The 19,292-nt window shown below is 39.4% G+C and overlaps 1 protein-coding gene across 5 annotated transcripts in view; it reads left to right on the forward strand.

Moving 5' to 3' along the window:
* The window catches only part of limch1.L (LIM and calponin homology domains 1 L homeolog), a 162,927-nt gene that overhangs the window by 58,897 nt on the left and 84,738 nt on the right, over positions 1 to 19,292 (forward strand). For all 5 annotated transcript variants that reach the window (XM_018250355.2, XM_018250366.2, XM_018250359.2 and 2 more), the window contains 1 exon segment: positions 13,460 to 13,529. In XM_018250355.2, the coding sequence (XP_018105844.1) occupies positions 13,460 to 13,529 (70 nt within the window).

Genomic DNA, 19,292 nt, shown 5'->3' on the forward strand with positions numbered 1-19,292 from the left:
TGAATAGCTTGGGGAAATTGCACTTGGAAAAACTGACTGCTTAATCGGAAGGATTTATCTTTGTTCTGTAGCAACTGATTCCCAGGAAAACACTCACTGCTAATAGATTACATTTATCCCTCTTTGAAAGACGTGCTATGAAAAGCATTGGAAACGATCAGCCATACCTTGCAGAACTTCATTGTTTCAGATGGAAAAATGATGGGTAACGCTACTGTCTGTAAAAATCATTTGGATACCCGTCAACTTGAAAGCTGATGCTCTAATAATCTTGCATGCTGTGTAGTCATTCTTTGGTTAAATGCATTCCTCCATGTAAGGGCTTGAGTTCTGGATAGGTGCTAGATATGCTCTACAGATACTGGCATTCCTGGCAAACATAGGAGTTTTACGCTCTCTCCGACCTGCAACCTCTTTAACTATTCCTGAACATTTCTTTGCTGTAAATATCTGCAGTGGGCATATAGGTTATATTGTGCAAGGGAACCATAAACATGCCGATTTTATGATTTGTACAACAAAAGACCTGTGGTTTCAATGTAACAATCTACAGTACAACTAAGCATTCAGATTAAATAAAGTAGGGAAAATAACGAATCACACAATGTTCTGGCCATTAATTGACAGACCGCAATCGTACGAAAGTTATGTCTGACAAATAGTAGTGACAGTCACCCATTGATATCATCAGATAGGCAATACATGCAGAGATATTACAGTAAGCCGACAGAAATCTTCTAACCTGTCCGATTGACTAAACAACTAATGGCCATGGTACAAAAAATGTCAGGACAATCCACACGCGGTCCAAAAATTGCCAGACTTGGCAGATTTTCAGTCTGCGGCTAAACTTAGGCCGAGAATCAGCCACTTTCTTGTCTGCACAATGACCATTGCATTGGGCCAGGTGCAGGCACATGTCACATTTATTCATCTACTTCGTTTAAAGGGCCACTGGTCAATTTGCACATATGCTGGGCTTTAGTCCTAAAAATACACATTTAGGGGAGATTCGGGGAGATGTAGTCACCTGGCGATGAATCGCCTCTTCTTTGGGACGACAGTCTCCCTGAACTGCCTTCCCCCTGCCTTCAGCCTGCTAAAATGAAAAATCGCCTGCGGCAATGCGCTCGCGCTACTTTGGTTTCCTTGTGAGGTAACTTCGGACGACTTCAGAAATCGAAGTGCTGTGAGTGCCATTATGCTGGCGTTTTCTCATTATAGCAGGCAGAAGGCAGTTCTGGGAGATTGTCTCCCCCCCCCGAAGAAGAGGCGATTAGTCGCCAGGCGACTAAATTTCCCCCGAATCTGCCTGTGTGCCCCTACCCTTAGAAGGCCTATAAAGACCAGGAGGAGACCTGACTCCTGACTCCTGTAACATGTCTGTCTTTCTATCTGATCTTCATCTCTAATGATATATGTATAAAATGTGTAACTCTTGATTGGTAACATGTTAAACTAAAGAACTGGTACTGTGAGGAAATGCATGGAATTTAGATAGCAACCAGGTCACCCACTTTGGTCTTCTTCCACTAGCGGGCCCTAGGACTATGAGAGCCTCTTCTAAAGATGTATCTAAATTGACAACATACAGACCTAACTGAGTCAGTATAGTACTGAAATAATATAAAATCTGATTGGCTTTCTGGGGTCAAATATCTGAAGCAATATTGGGCTCAGTTGGGCTTCTCTGGTAATCTCATCATCTGGGCTTTGTGTGTTGGCCCCACTGACCAGTTTAATATCCCCAAAAGCACCTTGGGTAAAAATATCTCTTCTAATTGAGCTTTATAGCAATGGTATTTTATAGTGATAAACTCTATATGAATACGGTGGGGATGTTTTTTCGTTTTCAGCAGTAGAAAACAAAGTAATACTAGATTGCCTTTACGTCCTGACAAACAAAGGCCGAGAGGAAGTAGTGATTGTATGACAAAATAATTGTAGGAATCAAAGAAGTCTCTGTGGTGCTCAGTGCTCCGATGCACATACCAGTGGTTAAGAAAACACGGACTTCCTTAGCATTCCTTCCTTCTTCTCAGGTGCTGTGTGTGCTTTGGAAGGGACTACTGAAAAGAATGCTTTTCTATACATTTATTTCATGTCTGTGTAAAGCCAAACATCCTGGTTCATAGCCGCAAACGCTGTGAAGTCTTGCTACGCACTGCTTGAAACTGCGCATTAGAGAATCAGTACACAGTTTGCTCAGTACAAAGAGTTTCCATGTTAGAGGAGTCCTTTGTACAGCCATATCATACATACAGAACAGCGTGGGGGAGGCTGACGTGTAATTGGCTTGCTGAGTATGTTCAATGTGTCTTACTTCTGTCTTGTAAGATAGTGTGCACAAAGTACAGCCAAATATTGGCCTCCCTTTAAAGGAGTACTAAATCCTAAAAATTACAGTTTCAGCTTGTCAATAGCAGCAATGATCCAGAACTTCAAACTTGTCACAGGGGGTCACCATCTTGGAAACTCGCATGCTCAGTGGGCTCTGAGCAGCTGTTGAGAAGCTAAGCTTAGGGGTCATCACTAATTATCAAGCAGAAAATGAGGTTGGTCTGTAATATAAGCTGAGGCTACAAGGATGATTATTAAGTTCTGATGCTAGTTGCACTGGTTTCTGTGCTGCCGTGTAATAATTATCTGTATTAATTACTAATCAGCCTTATATTGTGACATCTCTATTCTATGTGTGCTGTATGTTGTGAGTGGGTCCCTTAGCTCAGTAAGTGACAGTAGCACAGAGCATATGCAGTGAATCAGCAGAAAAGAAGATGGGGAGCTACTGGGGCATCTTTGGAGGCTCAGATCTTCCCTGCTAAGGCTGTGGTTGTGTAAAACATTTCTAGCCTACCGTACTTCTCAAGTTCAGCTTTAGTTCTCCTTTAATACATTATGGTCTGGCATATAGTGGCATCCCTTTTGTGTTTGTAATATAGAGATTGCCATATGGTGGCTTCTTTTTTTGTAGACATGAAGTACAGACTGCCAAATGGTGGCTTCTTTTTTGAAAATGTAAAATAAAGTCTGACTAATGGAGGACTCCCTCTTATACTCCGCCTAATGGTGGCCTCCATGTTCTATCTGGTAAATACACACGGACACATCGTGGCATCTTTTTAATCTTTGTACCAATCAAATACTGAACACCAAGAAGTGTTTGAAATGCAGAACACCTAATGGTAACCTCCTTGTAGTACAGGTATGGGACCTGTTATCCAGAATGCTCAGGACCTGGGGTTTTCCGGATAACGGATGTTTCCATATTTTGAATCTTCATACCTCCATTTCTACTAGAAAATCATGTAAACATTAAATAAACTCAATAGGCTGGTTTTGCTTCCAATAAGGATTAATTATACAGTAGAATCCATTTTTTACATTTTTCCAGAAAAAATGGTGCAAAATCCAGGAAAATGTAAAATCAAGGAAAAGCTGCTATAGCTTTAAGTCCCTGCCCTTCATCCCTTTCCCTAGTTGCTGGGCAACAGCCCATGTATCTAGTTATGTTTGCATAACCAGTTATTGGCCAAGAGGTGTAATGACCACTTCCTACCACACTTCAATATAGTGCTGGAAAAGGGGTGGATCTTCCTCTTTGGATGCTGGTGTCTTTAGCTACTGGTTGTGCTCATTGAGCCTGGGTACACCAAGGCCCAGTAAAGCCACCACCCTAAAGGGACCTGTACCTTTTGTGACTAAGTCGGGGACTAGAGAACCCCATGAACGAGGTTTAGCTAGAACAGGATAGTTCTGTTATAGATTCTCTATGAGAGTATGATAGAGAGCTTAACTAGCAAGAGCAGCTGTGTGCTCCATCGAGGATCTGTAGCAGGGAGTAGCTTCCCAAAGCCTTCTTTATTGCCTTTAGTGAATGGACCACAGTGGATAGGATGTCAGGCTTAGACTCCTTCTCCCTGACCATTCCACTGGGTGGGATCCGGACCACTTTGAGGTATATCTGCCTAGTGAAATTGATGTACTGCTTGACTACAATGCCTTATGGGAGTCACATTCTCTCTGCTGTGTCATCCACTTGTTCTGCCGTATGTGATGTACATCTGCTAACACCTCCTCATATGTTAGTAAAACCTGTGGTCATTGTCTATGACCAATAAACCATCAGTCTTTTGTTCACCCTAAGAACCTCCTGGCGTACAATCATTCCTATTTTACTATACAGTAGCCTGAGTGTTGTAGTCCCACTACACCTTTATGGGAAACTTCCACTTGGCAAAGGCCCTGATCCTGATGTGTGAGTCACAATATAACCCATGCTAATATCACTAGCTGGACAACTACTTGTGGTCTGGATAGCCCAGATTAGTGTTACAGTATTATGCATAATATATAGGTGGGACCACAAAACAACAATGTAAAATGAGGGGGTGTAAAATGGGGGGTTCTACTGTATCTTGTTTGGACCAAGTACAAGGTACTGTTTTATTATAACAGAGAAAAAGGAAATAATCTGGATTATTTGGATAAAATGGAGTCTATGGGAGACAGCCTTTCTGTGATTTGGAGCTTTCTGGATAATGGGTTTCCTTATAATGGATCCCCTACCTGTACATGGAAAATATAGACTGGCACATGGTAAATTTTGCAGTGCCGGACATAAGTCTGTACTTGTCAGACAAATTGAAAATATTATTCATGTTTTTGCTATTTTGTTTTTTTTGCACATAGTACCTTGCTTAGTATTCTTTATTCTGGACCAGAGGGCTGTCATTAGCCACAATGTTTTCCCTTTCTATGAGTCAGGGCTTTAATACAGGAGGTGCAATCATTACCCATGACATCACTGGGGATAACCCACCCTTGATATGGGATAGCCATTAGACTCCCGTCTAAAATAGCAAAGCATGATTTGTAACCTCGTTTCTGTAATGCTATGTTTGCCTGTATCTAGAGAGGCTTGTGAGTAATTGGCTACATCTGCTGGGTATAATCGTATTCCCTTTGTACTGAATGACTGTGTGCTTAAAGGATTGTGGTTTCCCACAAAATCTAATTTACCACTATTTCTTTTCAATTTCTTACTTTATTATATACCACTTTGTAATCGCCCTAATAAAATAAGACTTCCAGATGAATAAAAGGTTTCCAGTAATATAATATGTTTGGAATTTGAAGTTCATATTTAGCTATCCTAGTGTGTTCTAACTGCAGTAAATAAACGGATCACTATACTTGCTTGAAAAAGGAAGGGAAGGGAGCGGGGGCTACATTGCTTTTCTGCCAGTTCCTCGTATGAAAATTACTACAGAGCACCAGGCCCACTGTACATGGCATAGGCAGGATCGATGAATTGTGCTAAGTAGTACTGTAAGTATAGATTGTGTAATGTATGGAAGTGGGCCAATTCCGAAGCTTTCATAATCCCTAAAAGTGAAATTCCAATTTTGTAGAGAGACTGCACTAGGTTTCCCATTCACTCACAATGGTACTGAGAACAGTTGCTCACTTGAATATTGCCATGAAAATTCTCCAGAAAGAAAAAAAAAAACTTGTTTTAGGACACCACACTTTTGATATAAAATTTGTCTCCCATTCTTTGCAGTTAGTAAATCAAAGGAGTGCTGTACCTCTAACATTGGTCAATGGAATGCTGTTCCCTCTAAAACAGTTCAGACACTGAACATTGATCAAATACACAGAATTTTTCATATAAATATTTCAATTTAGACAAGGAAAGCATAAACCACTGGAGGTGCTAATTTGTCGAGTACTCTCCCTCCGCTGAGTAAAAACATTAATCTTCTACCTTAGAACAGCATAACTCCAGTGTTAAAAAAACAAAAACCTATTACTTAGGTCATGCTTGGGTTTGGCACACACATAGTAAAGGTATAGGATCCAGTTTCCAGAAACCCATTATCCAGAAAGCTCTGAAGGTTGTTTGGAGCAGGAAGTACTGAAACTACGGGAAAAAGGAAGTGATGTATATTTTCGTTATACAGTCACCATCGTTGGCGTGTACAGCTGAAAGTTTTTATTTTTAAAAAAAGAAATACATATAATAATGTGTGATTTTTCTTCTAATAGTACACATAGTACATTTTCTATATGCTGCTGCGATTTTAGCACTTTTATTCTTTTTTTATATGGCCAAATAAATGTGGTTTTGAGAAGTGTTCTTTGTTCTCTTTATTTATGTATTGACTGCTATACAAGCATGGGTACAATTGTTTGTTTACTTCCTCATTTGGCCCTGCCCCTCCAAATACTGGCATCCGCAGTGAACGATCGTTTAACGATGGTGATCTGTTCGCTCCATACAATGACTAATTTTATCGGTTCTCAATTAAAAATGTTAAACCTGTTCGATTGACAATTGGGACAATTTTATCGGGACTATACTATCGTTTGGACCACATTCATGTAACGACAAGTAGACAATTTTATCGGATCGTCCCAAAATCGATCGTTTCACACCACAAAATCTGCCTGTGTATGGCCAGCTTTAAAGTGTGACTTCTTACCCGTTTTCTCAGGAAATCTGTTACGTGGGCTGTAACAGAATCACCAACTAAACTTTGCACTAAAACTGAGCAAGTATTCAGTTACTCTCCCCAACGTGTTCTGAAGGAGTCCCCATTCATTGCAAATTGTTTAGACAAACTTTATAGTTCCCTTGAAATAAAAAGGTGTTTTCATGCCGCCCAATAGATAGTAAGCCAGCTCTGTGCAAAAAAAAACCAGCTAAATGATGTGTATGTGGAAGGGGGTTTAGACTTGTTTTATCACTTCAGGATGACAGATCACATTATCACTTGCTTTATTTGCTCCCAAACAAGTTTTATTTTTTATGTTTTAGCCCGCGGGGCTGTCAGCATGTAGATCTCTGCTGTACAAATAGACTCTTTAGCTTGGAAAGGGATGTGGAGTCAAAGCTAAACCGTTCTGTTGCCATTGCCACCAGAAATATCATATCATCTACTGTAATTTGGCATTTCTTTCTTTTTGTTGGCAACACAGTAACATATAAAAAATGTTACTGAATAGATGCCAGATATTTCATCTGGACATAAATGGGCATTAAAGTGAGTTATTAAACAGATATCTGCTTGTTAAAGCTCCCTTTATGGTCCAAAGAGGTGGATGGTCACCTTTTGGCTTATAACAAGTCTAGATTTAAGAGAATATATATTCTTAACAGCTGCTCTTCATTAGTTCCAGATTCCCCGCAGACATCAGAACCATACAGTGCTTCTAATTTATTTTTGGCTGTGTGTGGAAAATTACCTTTTGTACAGACTTTTGAATTTTGATTTTGAATGTGTACTAAATTTTCTGTGTTCCCAACAATTTGTTGTGCCCACACACGAGAGAGTTGCCTTAGGGTGACCATACACAGGCTGATAGACCAAGACCAAGTCGGAAGCTTATTAGCCATAGCCAGTATATGGGGCCCTTCGATGGGCTTCACCGATTGAGATCTAGCCAAAAATTGGCCAAATGTCAATCGGGCAGGTTTAAAAATCCCCATCTGATTGAGAACTGCCTCAGTTCTTTTATGCGGTTCTCGCACCGACCACCTGCAATCCCAGCGTTGTGATCCAATCAGCCTGAAATCTCCCATTCAACATGGGCATATCGAGCATGATCAGCAAATTTGGCTATTTCTCCAAAACTGGTTGATTTGCATATGTATGGGTGTAGAGTTCTATCAGTCTGTACACTATATTGGGCCCCACGTAGGAGATTAGTGATAGACATACGCAGTATAAAACTGCTAATATGAAAACTAAAAAAAAATTATTTACCCCCCCCCCCCAAAATAATGGAAATTGCAAAGTGGAAGCAGAAAAGCTTATCAAACGGTTACTTAAGTTATATGAGTATAGTAAAGCTTTTGAAAAAGGTAATTTATTTATGAGGTGTACTTTGAAAATAGTACTTTTTAATGAATGTGAACGAACCCATTCAAGTCAATCAAAATAATCATGTTCACTAAGCCATGTACCTTGCTTATTGGAAAGTTGGCTGATGATAGATTCCTTGCTTGCCTTAGACCAGTGCTGTCCAACTTCTGTGGTACTGGGCTGGACTTTTTATGGCCTACATGGTGGAGGTCCGATAATTGAAACCAGTGTTTACCACTCCCATGTTGACACAAGACCATGTCCACATTAATTGTGGTAGCACACCAAAAAAGAACAGAAACAATTGGCTGGTGCTCACTGCGGGGATATCACTTATCACTCATATGTGAAAAAAAGAATAGGGCTGGCGGAGTATGGCACACACGGAGCATAGAGCAGACAGAGTATGGCACACACAGCCCAGTTTGAGCCGCCAGTTTGACAGCACTGCCTTAGACTATCATCAAAAACTGTTCTCCCACTGGCTTTGTCACTGCTGCTGAAAATGGTACAATATTCTTCAAATTCACCAGCTGGTTCACTGAGAGAGCAACATGCAAGGTTGTATTGTGCAGCTGTGTCTTCACATTGCTCCAACTATATTGGGTAGGTAACCCCCCCCTTTCCCCCGTGTCCCCATGTCATGACCCCCTTGCAAAATATAACTGTTTATTACCCATGTGGTTGAATCATTTTCTTTCTTTACATACTATTTCTGGGACAAGGAAATCTGTGTGTCTGCCAACAAAAGGCTCAATCCTGCCCTATATAGAATTTGTTCTTGTGACTGCCTGTTTTAAGCTGGAAAAAGTGAAGTCATTATTGGGTCTGATAAAACTCTAATCTTGTTGGAACTGTAAATCCAAACAAGATAGGGCCTGCTGGTTTAATATCCCCGAGTTATGAATAGGGAAGCAGATAAGAGGAGAGGGCAGGTATGTGCCACATTTTGCTACTTGTTTTGGGCTGTTGAGCTGGACGGTGTTTGGCATGTGCTGCAGTTGTTCATTGCACTAACCTGTCCTTCATTATAGAATAATAATAATGAAAATGTCCTCCTATTTTATGTCTCCCACATTAATAAACTGGCCAAAAATGTCAAACTTATATAAATTTTTTTTTTTTGAACAAGTGTTTGGAAGCCAAGTGAGCACATACATTGGAAGAGAACTCGTGGTTTATGTAGATATTATTGGCAGGGAAAATGACCAGCGTGATTTGAAAGTCTATCTACAGTTTTCAGTGCCTAAAATCTAGTAGTTAAAGATCAATGTACAGCTGTAATCTCACCATAATTCAGTGCTAGAGATTTAGTAATATGTTGACTCTGTTTCCTGAATTCCCCTGGTAACCAGTTTGCCTCACAGCGCCCTTCCTATCACAAGTGAGACAAAACAATGTCTCTTGCTAAAGTGGTCTACCCACCGGAGATTATTTATATATAAAATAGTCACATTTTGACCATACTTTTCTCATGTTGGGGGATTGTCCCTTTATGTCTTGCTTTTCATCTCTTCCATCAGTTTCATCTGCCATATATAGGTGATGACCTCACCTATGGCTGGAGCTTCCAATGCTTTCCAGTTAGAAGTAATTGAAAGTCTACACGGCTGTGTATATTTAATTTAAAAGCTTTTGTTCAGAAGGTGGGGGAATGGGTATGAAGTAGACTCAAGCACGAGCATTTGGTTTTCCGAAGTTGCCTCACAAGGAAAATTCAGGCGACTTTGGAAAACCGAAGCAACACGTATGGTGATTCGCATTCTTGCCGGTAGAAGGCATTTCGAGGAGATTAGTCTCCCGTAGTAGAGAAGATTTATCGCAGGCGACTAAATCTCCCCGTGTGCCACCAGTCTAAAGAAGAAAATACAACTGCAAAGTATCCCATGTACCACTGCCCTACAAAGGCTACACTATTAGTCTATCAACTGGTTTTATCTATGTGATCAGTACACACGTGTATTTTACCATTGTTCTTAAAGGGGACCGGTCACCCTAAGAAATAATTCCAAATCCTATTTTCTGATGTTAGTCAAACAAAGTTAACTTCACTTACACTTTATAAATGATTTAAATTGTTTCTTTTTTATCTTGGAATTCAAAATCACATAAAGCAGGCAGGCACCATTTTGTGGACACTGTTATTAAAGGAAAACTATACCCCCCAAAATGAACACTTAAGCAACAGATAGTTCATATCATATTAAGTGGCATATTAAAGAATCTTACCAAACTGGAATATATATTTAAGTAAATATTGCCCTTTTACATCTCTTGCCTTGAGCCACCATTTCGTGATGGTGTCTGTGCTGTCTCAGAGATCACCTGACCAGAAATACTACAACTCTTAACTGTAACAGGAAGAAGTGTGGAAGCAAAAGACACAACTCTGTCTGTTAATTGGCTCATGTGACCTAACATGTATGGTTTGTTGGTATGTTTGTGAGTACAGTAAATCCTACGATCCCAGGGGGCGGCCCTTATTATTTAAAATGGCAATTTTCTATTTATGATTACCCAATGGCACATACTACTAGATAAGTATATTATTATGAAAATAGTTTATTTACATGAAGCAGGATTTTACATATGAGCTGTTTTATGTAATATCTTTTTATAGAGACCTACATTGTTTGGGGGGTATAGTTTTCCTTTAAAGGAAAACAATACCCCCCGAACAATGTAGGTCTCTATAAAAAGATATTGCATAAAACAGGCCATGTGTAAAACCCTGATTCATGTAAATAAACCATTTTCATAATAATATACTTTTTAGTAATGTGTGCCATTGGTTTATACTAAATAGAAAATTTCCATTTTAAAAAATAAGGGCTGCCCCCTGGGATCGTAGGATTCACAGTGCACACAAACAAACCATACATGATAGGTCACATGAGCCAATTAACAGACAGAGTTCTGTTTTTTGCTTCCACACTTCTTCCCGTTACAGCTAGAGCTGCAGTATTTGTGGTCAGTTGATCTCTGAGGCAACACGAAATGGTGGTTCAAGGTAAGAGATGTAAAACGGCAATATTTACTTAAATATATATACCAGTTTGGAAAGATTTGTTAATATGCCACTTAATATGATATAAACTATCTGTTGCTCAAGTATTCATTTTAGGGGTATAGTTTTACGTTAAAGCAAGCTTTTCATCATGCCAAAATCTTGTTTACGCACCAGAATGGGGCACCTGATGTCCATGCCCTTGCACTGGCTAACTAATTAGATGGTGAGGAGTGCAGTGACATCAAGGAAGTGTAGAAGGGAAAGTGAAAGTATTTGCTTGCTCCGCCTCTATACCTTTGAATTTTTATAATGGGTGTGGATTTTTTGAATAAAAAAAGAATTTGGGTTTCATGCTTCATTTAAAAAAGTACTTTTATTATACAGCTTTTTATGTCTGTGTGACGGGTCCCCTTTAAAGGCTATGCTTTCAAGTACAGTGTGGGATAGAGAATCCTGGGCAGAAGTCTGCCAGCAATCAGTAGGCCATAGAACCCAATCTGTTCTTAGCTTTCACTAGTCTAGTGCAGTTAGAATATTGAAAGGAAAAGTTAGCCATGTATGTATCAATAATACTGTGTAAAATGAGGCTTTGTATGATTATTGGTATATCTATGGTGCCCCACTGGGCCCAACTAATATTTATGTACTATGGATATTGGTTGCTTTGGAAATCGGGCAGGGTAAAATATTTTCCTAGTTCATCGAGCCTCGACAGATGAGGAAGTGTGTTTCCCTGTGGGCTAAAAAGGTGGAGAGGGTGCATGGTTGGCCTGGGTAGGTCGTCTTTTTATTTGTTGCTGAGGTCTATAGTATTGTCTAGAATATACTTTGTCCTTGATAATCTATGAGCCTGTTTGTGTAATATTGTGCCTTACAACATATGTTATAACTTCTAGCCTATGTGCCGGCTGCAGTATTATTAATTTAATAAAGGATTCCAACAGTATTTATTCTGAAAGGCTGTCAGTGACGGTAGCGGTATTTAGTGCAGCCTTAAATCTGATGAAGCCGCTTTGGTTTGTGTGTTTGACACAGAATAACTAAACCCAGATACCCCATTAATCCCATTTAACAAAGAAAATTGCGTCACAGCATCCCATCTAATTAAAGCGTTCACCATTGTGAACAATCGTGCTTTGGGTAAAGGTAGATTTGTGGTAAATCAGTTTCCCAAAATACATTATATGCCTGACAACCCAAGTGCTGTCGTATAATAAAACCACCCAAAATCGTGATTTCCCTTTAAATAACCACTGCGCACATTTCCAGGACCTTTTGTGAATGCAGGTCACTTGGAGGATTAAAATCCTGGTATGTGTCCAGAGAACTCCGTTTTTTTTTTTTTATAATGTGTTGCGATTTCCTTCCTTCCTTCTCCGCTTGGATGTATTTCCAGCATATTGAAATCACAGGTCTTTTATAACTGCAGACTGTGATTAGAATTCACATGAGGATCCAAGAATGCAAAGCTTATTAACAGTCAAATACCTGTATTTGTGTGTTTATTTTCACAATAAGGGCAAATCAGGGTTTCCGAATCGGGACACAGCACTGAATTAAAAAACAGAACAGATATTTGGAAGCCTGTCGAGAGAGACTGTAAATTTGCCAGCGGCAAATGGCTTCTCTGAGTTGCCAAAAATTAGAAAGGAATCTCTGCTTGTACTTAAGGCAACTTTTCCCACCACTCCTCTGAAACACCAAAACAGCCAGTGCATAATAAATGTCTGTCTGGCCAATCTGCTCCTTATTTACAATATTAGTTACTCTTCATTTGAAGCAGTGCTGGCTATACTTATAGCACTGGCTCATTGGTTAACATTGCTACCCTGCTGTGTTAGGGTCCTGAATCCAAGTCTTACCTCGGTAATGTCTGCAAGGAACCTGTAAGGGTAATTTACCAATGCTAAATAACGTTAATGTGTGATTCTTGACCCAGGGATCCCTGAAATTACCCCCATGTTCAGGGTGATCGTAGGGTCCCATAGCGTTAATAGGCAGGATGGACATGATTGCTTAGCACAATTATACAGAAATGTAAGGAGCATGCTGGCTGCAAGTAACTTTAAAGAATGGCATCAATAAGCTCAACATTTGCTTTCATTTTACCATGTCCGTACGTGTAGCTGTGTTCGTAAATGACCCATTGTATGAGTTTCATCTGGGTACGCCAGTTTCCTCCCAAGCAGGCAGGTTAATTGACTGGTGAAAATTGATCCTATCTCAGTAGTTTTATGATCAAGCTCCATTGGAGGACCAATCTTTGGTTCCTCTCACTCATAGCAAGGCTATCTTAGCTAGGAATATGCTGATGTATCAACCATTGAGCCATAGTAAATTAGTGTTCACCCCAAATCCGACCCTAAATGAACTTCTAGCTGGTCTTTCTGGACTATCAATAGAACAAACAAGCACTAACCTCAGCCTTATTGTCTTTAGAGCCAAGTACTCCCTGCCAAAGTGGGGATATATATTTGAAATTAAACACATGAATATCAATTTTATTTCATCACTTATAAATGGGTTAGATGGTTCTATGATTTTGTTTTTAATTTACTTTAAATATTTTTCTTTGCAGGTTATTAAATGCTATAAAACCGGGACTCGTAAAAAAGATCAACCGACTTCCTACTCCCATTGCTGGATTGGTAAGTATGATCATGATCTTATTTTTTGAGGGAAGGAGAGAAAGGATAAAACAAAGGCAAAACAGAATACAAAAATCTAGTTTCTGTGCAACATAGAACATTGGTGCTTCAAGTGTCACAACAGAGCTATGAGTCGGCATCTGTTGTAGCACTGTCTGTGCATAGTTAGGAAGTCGTGACTCTGAAAAGGTTGGGTTATGTGGGACTTGAGCTGATCCCATGGGAATTCAGCCAACTCCAGTGAACTAGTCCTAAGTGATCTAGAGTTACTAAGCCAAACCAAGGGTATTGCAGTAACCCAAATGAATCTCCTCCATTCTTGCTTGTGGTTTAAGTACTCTATGCAGTATATTTTATTACTATCTCAGATAGGGGCCAAATCGTCTAAAACCGTGGGCTATGAGGGAGGGAAGTTGTATTTCCTAGCCATGCAAACAAATTCTGTGTTATTTCACGGGATCATGTAAAGAATGCTGTAATCTTATAATAAAGCTCCATATTTTTTAAAATTCTGTGGCTTAGTCTGTGGGGTTTACTATTTTGGAAGACTAGCCTTCAAGGGAATTCTATAAAACATTGCAGGTTTTTCTTCAATTATTTCATAAAAAACACTGTATTCTTATGCTGTAATCAGACTCTGCACTGAGGTATTAAACACGTCATTCTATTTTAACCAACACAAAGTACATTTGGTTAAAATATACCTTTATTTCATATGCACATACAAGTGTTAGGATTTGGGGGGGGGGGGGCAGCACCTAATAAAACCTTGCTTCCATAAAATTGTCCAATAGTGGAGGTTGCATTCATAGTATTTTATATGTAGCTGGGATCTACAGTGCTTAATAAGGTATCCTTCTTGTCCCAATTATTGATGTATGGCAGCGCACTCCAGACCACATTCAATAGTCACCAACACCGCAGTTGCTTGTTAAAAAGATAAATTTTATTTGAACATTAGGCTAAAAAGCGTCTGAGGTCTGACGCGTTTCGTGTTCACACACTTCCTCAGAGACCTCATGCTCACTACCATGTGCACCCCTTATATTCACAAAGACCCTCCCCTTAGAATTAACATATCAATTAAGAAAACCATTAAGACAATTACTTGTACACGAATGGTTAAAAACAATGTTACAAATGTTCAAATACTTAACTTATCATTACTTACATTTCTGTTCAAAAAATTGTTCCTTTCATATAAGTTATATATCATAGATTAAGTTCGCAAATCATGTAACACACATATATGTTCAGTCAACTTGACATTGTATTTTGGGTCACTATAAAAGACATAGTAGTTTTTTATGTGTATTCTTATAGTAAATTTTAATCTCGCCAGTAGCCAAATGATATTCAGTTACTTTTCTTGTTAACATGTTACATTGTATCTCTACTGGCTCGAATCCCCAATTGTTACATTGTTATTCTCCTATAAATGATTCTTATCAAATCCTGCAGTCCATGTTAGTGACTAAGTTATTTAAAGTAGCAATTTATGTCAAATACAGAATTTAGTCCCTGGGGTTGTCTAGTCTGCAATTTAAATATCCATCTTACTTCTGCTTTTAGTAGTTTCGCTTGCAGATCTCCACCCCTGGGTCCTAAAGTTACTCGTTCTATCCCCTGGGCCATTAGCAATTTGGTATTACTATTGTTACATTCTTTAAAATGCCTCGAGACTGGTGATGAAGTGTTTCCTGTGCTCACGAGATTTAGATGTTCCCTAATTCTCTCCTTAAGTCGTCTCATTGTACATCCTACATACTGTTTAGAACATTTCATGCATGTTAACAAGTATATAACAGATTGTGTATTACAATTGATATAGTTTCTTATTTGATATGTTTCTTGTGTTACACTGCTTATAAACTGTGTTGATTTTCTTAGGACTGTGCAAGTCACACATCTAGGTCCTCCACATTTATATGACCCTATGCTTTGTAACCATGTGGTATTATTCGTCTCTTTTTGATACAGACTTGGTGCTAATACTGAGCCAATTGTGGGGGCCCTTCTAGCTACTACTCTTATTCCTGCATCCAGAATTTGTTTGTAGTCCCTATCCACCTGGAGTACTGGCAAAAATTTATTCACTATGTTTTTGATTCTATTAAATTGTGCACTATACTGCATACTTAATGTAAGCTGTTCTTTTTTCATTTCTCTCTCCACTCTCCTACCCCGTTTTCTACTTCTCAGTAGTTCCTTCCTATCTGTATTCAGGGCACATTCAAATTCTGCCTGCAATGTTTGCATATTATAATTTTTCTCCAGAAATTTGTCCCTTAGCTTGCATGACTCCTCTAAAAATTTATCCTCAGAACTGCAATTTCTGCGCAGTCTGAGGAATTGTCCTCTTGGTATGCCTTTATTTAGGTGTCCTGGATGACAGGAGTCCGCTCGTAGGAGGGAGTTTCCTGTGCACAATTTGGAGTATACAGTAGTCACAATTTCCTGATCTTTAGTGGAAATCAACAGATCCAAATACACAATACTTTCTGTGTTAAATGTGCTAGTAAATTTCAAATTAAATTCCTCATTGGTTAGACTCTCTACAAAGCCCTGGAAGCTATCCCTATTCCCTGCCCAGATGAATAGCAGGTCATCGATGTAGCGACGAAACAGTATCACCCTCTCTAGGTTCGGATCACTACCCCCAAAGACGTGGTTCTCCTCCCACCAGCCCATGTAGAGGTTAGCATAGGTGGGTGCAAAACACGCCCCCATCGCTGTGCCACGCCTCTGGAGGTAATGCTGTTTTCCGAACAAAAAGAAATTGTGTGTTAGCAGATACCAAATTGCTTCAAGTATAAAATCTTTCACTTTCTCTGAATAGTTGCTATATTTGATTAGGTGATACTGTATCGCCTCCATCCCTTTGTGGTGAGGTATGCTGGAATATAGGGACACAACATCGGCTGTACCCCAGCCATATGTACCCTCCCATTTGATAGTAGGCAATATGTTTAAAACATCTCTCGTGTCTTTCAAGTATGAGTCCAATCTTATAACATTGGACTCATACTTGAAAGACACGAGAGATGTTTTAAACATATTGCCTACTATCAAATGGGAGGGTACATATGGCTGGGGTACAGCCGATGTTGTGTCCCTATATTCCAGCATACCTCACCACAAAGGGATGGAGGCGATACAGTATCACCTAATCAAATATAGCAACTATTCAGAGAAAGTGAAAGATTTTATACTTGAAGCAATTTGGTATCTGCTAACACACAATTTCTTTTTGTTCGGAAAACAGCATTACCTCCAGAGGCGTGGCACAGCGATGGGGGCGTGTTTTGCACCCACCTATGCTAACCTCTACATGGGCTGGTGGGAGGAGAACCACGTCTTTGGGGGTAGTGATCCGAACCTAGAGAGGGTGATACTGTTTCGTCGCTACATCGATGACCTGCTATTCATCTGGGCAGGGAATAGGGATAGCTTCCAGGGCTTTGTAGAGAGTCTAACCAATGAGGAATTTAATTTGAAATTTACTAGCACATTTAACACAGAAAGTATTGTGTATTTGGATCTGTTGATTTCCACTAAAGATCAGGAAATTGTGACTACTGTATACTCCAAATTGTGCACAGGAAACTCCCTCCTACGAGCGGACTCCTGTCATCCAGGACACCTAAATAAAGGCATACCAAGAGGACAATTCCTCAGACTGCGCAGAAATTGCAGTTCTGAGGATAAATTTTTAGAGGAGTCATGCAAGCTAAGGGACAAATTTCTGGAGAAAAATTATAATATGCAAACATTGCAGGCAGAATTTGAATGTGCCCTGAATACAGATAGGAAGGAACTACTGAGAAGTAGAAAACGGGGTAGGAGAGTGGAGAGAGAAATGAAAAAAGAACAGCTTACATTAAGTATGCAGTATAGTGCACAATTTAATAGAATCAAAAACATAGTGAATAAATTTTTGCCAGTACTCCAGGTGGATAGGGACTACAAACAAATTCTGGATGCAGGAATAAGAGTAGTAGCTAGAAGGGCCCCCACAATTGGCTCAGTATTAGCACCAAGTCTGTATCAAAAAGAGACGAATAATACCACATGGTTACAAAGCATAGGGTCATATAAATGTGGAGGACCTAGATGTGTGACTTGCACAGTCCTAAGAAAATCAACACAGTTTATAAGCAGTGTAACACAAGAAACATATCAAATAATAAACTATATCAATTGTAATACACAATCTGTTATATACTTGTTAACATGCATGAAATGTTCTAAACAGTATGTAGGATGTACAATGAGACGACTTAAGGAGAGAATTAGGGAACATCTAAATCTCGTGAGCACAGGAAACACTTCATCACCAGTCTCGAGGCATTTTAAAGAATGTAACAATAGTAATACCAAATTGCTAATGGCCCAGGCCGCAGGGATCAGGAACCTTGGCTCTCCAGCTGTTAAGGAACTACAAGTCCCACAATGCAATAATGGAGCCTTTTGAAGGAGTCTAAAGGCAAATGCATTGTGGGACTTGTAGTTCCTTAACAGCTGGAGAGCCAAGGTTCCTGATCCCTGGCCCAGGGGATAGAACGAGTAACTTTAGGACCCAGGGGTGGAGATCTGCAAGCGAAACTACTAAAAGCAGAAGTAAGATGGATATTTAAATTGCAGACTAGACAACCCCAGGGACTAAATTCTGTATTTGACATAAATTGCTACTTTAAATAACTTAGTCACTAACATGGACTGCAGGATTTGATAAGAATCATTTATAGGAGAATAACAATGTAACAATTGGGGATTCGAGCCAGTAGAGATACAATGTAACATGTTAACAAGAAAAGTAACTGAATATCATTTGGCTACTGGCGAGATTAAAATTTACTATAAGAATACACATAAAAAACTACTATGTCTTTTATAGTGACCCAAAATACAATGTCAAGTTGACTGAACATATATGTGTGTTACATGATTTGCGAACTTAATCTATGATATATAACTTATATGAAAGGAACAATTTTTTGAACAGAAATGTAAGTAATGATAAGTTAAGTATTTGAACATTTGTAACATTGTTTTTAACCATTCGTGTACAAGTAATTGTCTTAATGGTTTTCTTAATTGATATGTTAATTCTAAGGGGAGGGTCTTTGTGAATATAAGGGGTGCACATGGTAGTGAGCATGAGGTCTCTGAGGAAGTGTGTGAACACGAAACGCGTCAGACCTCAGACGCTTTTTAGCCTAATGTTCAAATAAAATTTATCTTTTTAACAAGCAACTGCGGTGTTGGTGACTATTGAATGTGGTCTGGAGTGCGCTGCCATACATCAATAATCGTAACTTGGCGTTTATTTCTTGGCGACGGACTCGGGGCGGCTGCACCCGGGTCACAGCAGAAATCCGGTAAGCTAAATTGAAGATTGGGGTTATCGTAGTTGGGGACGACTTTTCTCTCTCCCCCCCTTCCTTAAGTGAGAGGCTCGGGGCAATTGGCACCTGAGCCAGTTTAACTTAATGGTGAGAAAAATTTGAAGTTAACAAATATTATCGAATAAGCTTATACCGGATTTCACAACTCTCTGTATGAGTGTGAAATAAATTAATTATCCTTCTTGTCCCAGCCACCACTTACACTTTGCAACCACTTATATCTTTGCACAAATTCAATATTATACAGGAGAATCACTTGCTGACCAGTTGGGCATATTTATTAATGATCCTCTCTGGCTGCTTTAAATTGGAAAATAGCATGCACCTTGCTTCAACTGTCTCTGGATGTCATTGC

This window comes from Xenopus laevis, chromosome 1L (genome assembly GCF_017654675.1).
Source record: "Xenopus laevis strain J_2021 chromosome 1L, Xenopus_laevis_v10.1, whole genome shotgun sequence".
Taxonomy (NCBI): domain Eukaryota; kingdom Metazoa; phylum Chordata; class Amphibia; order Anura; family Pipidae; genus Xenopus; species Xenopus laevis.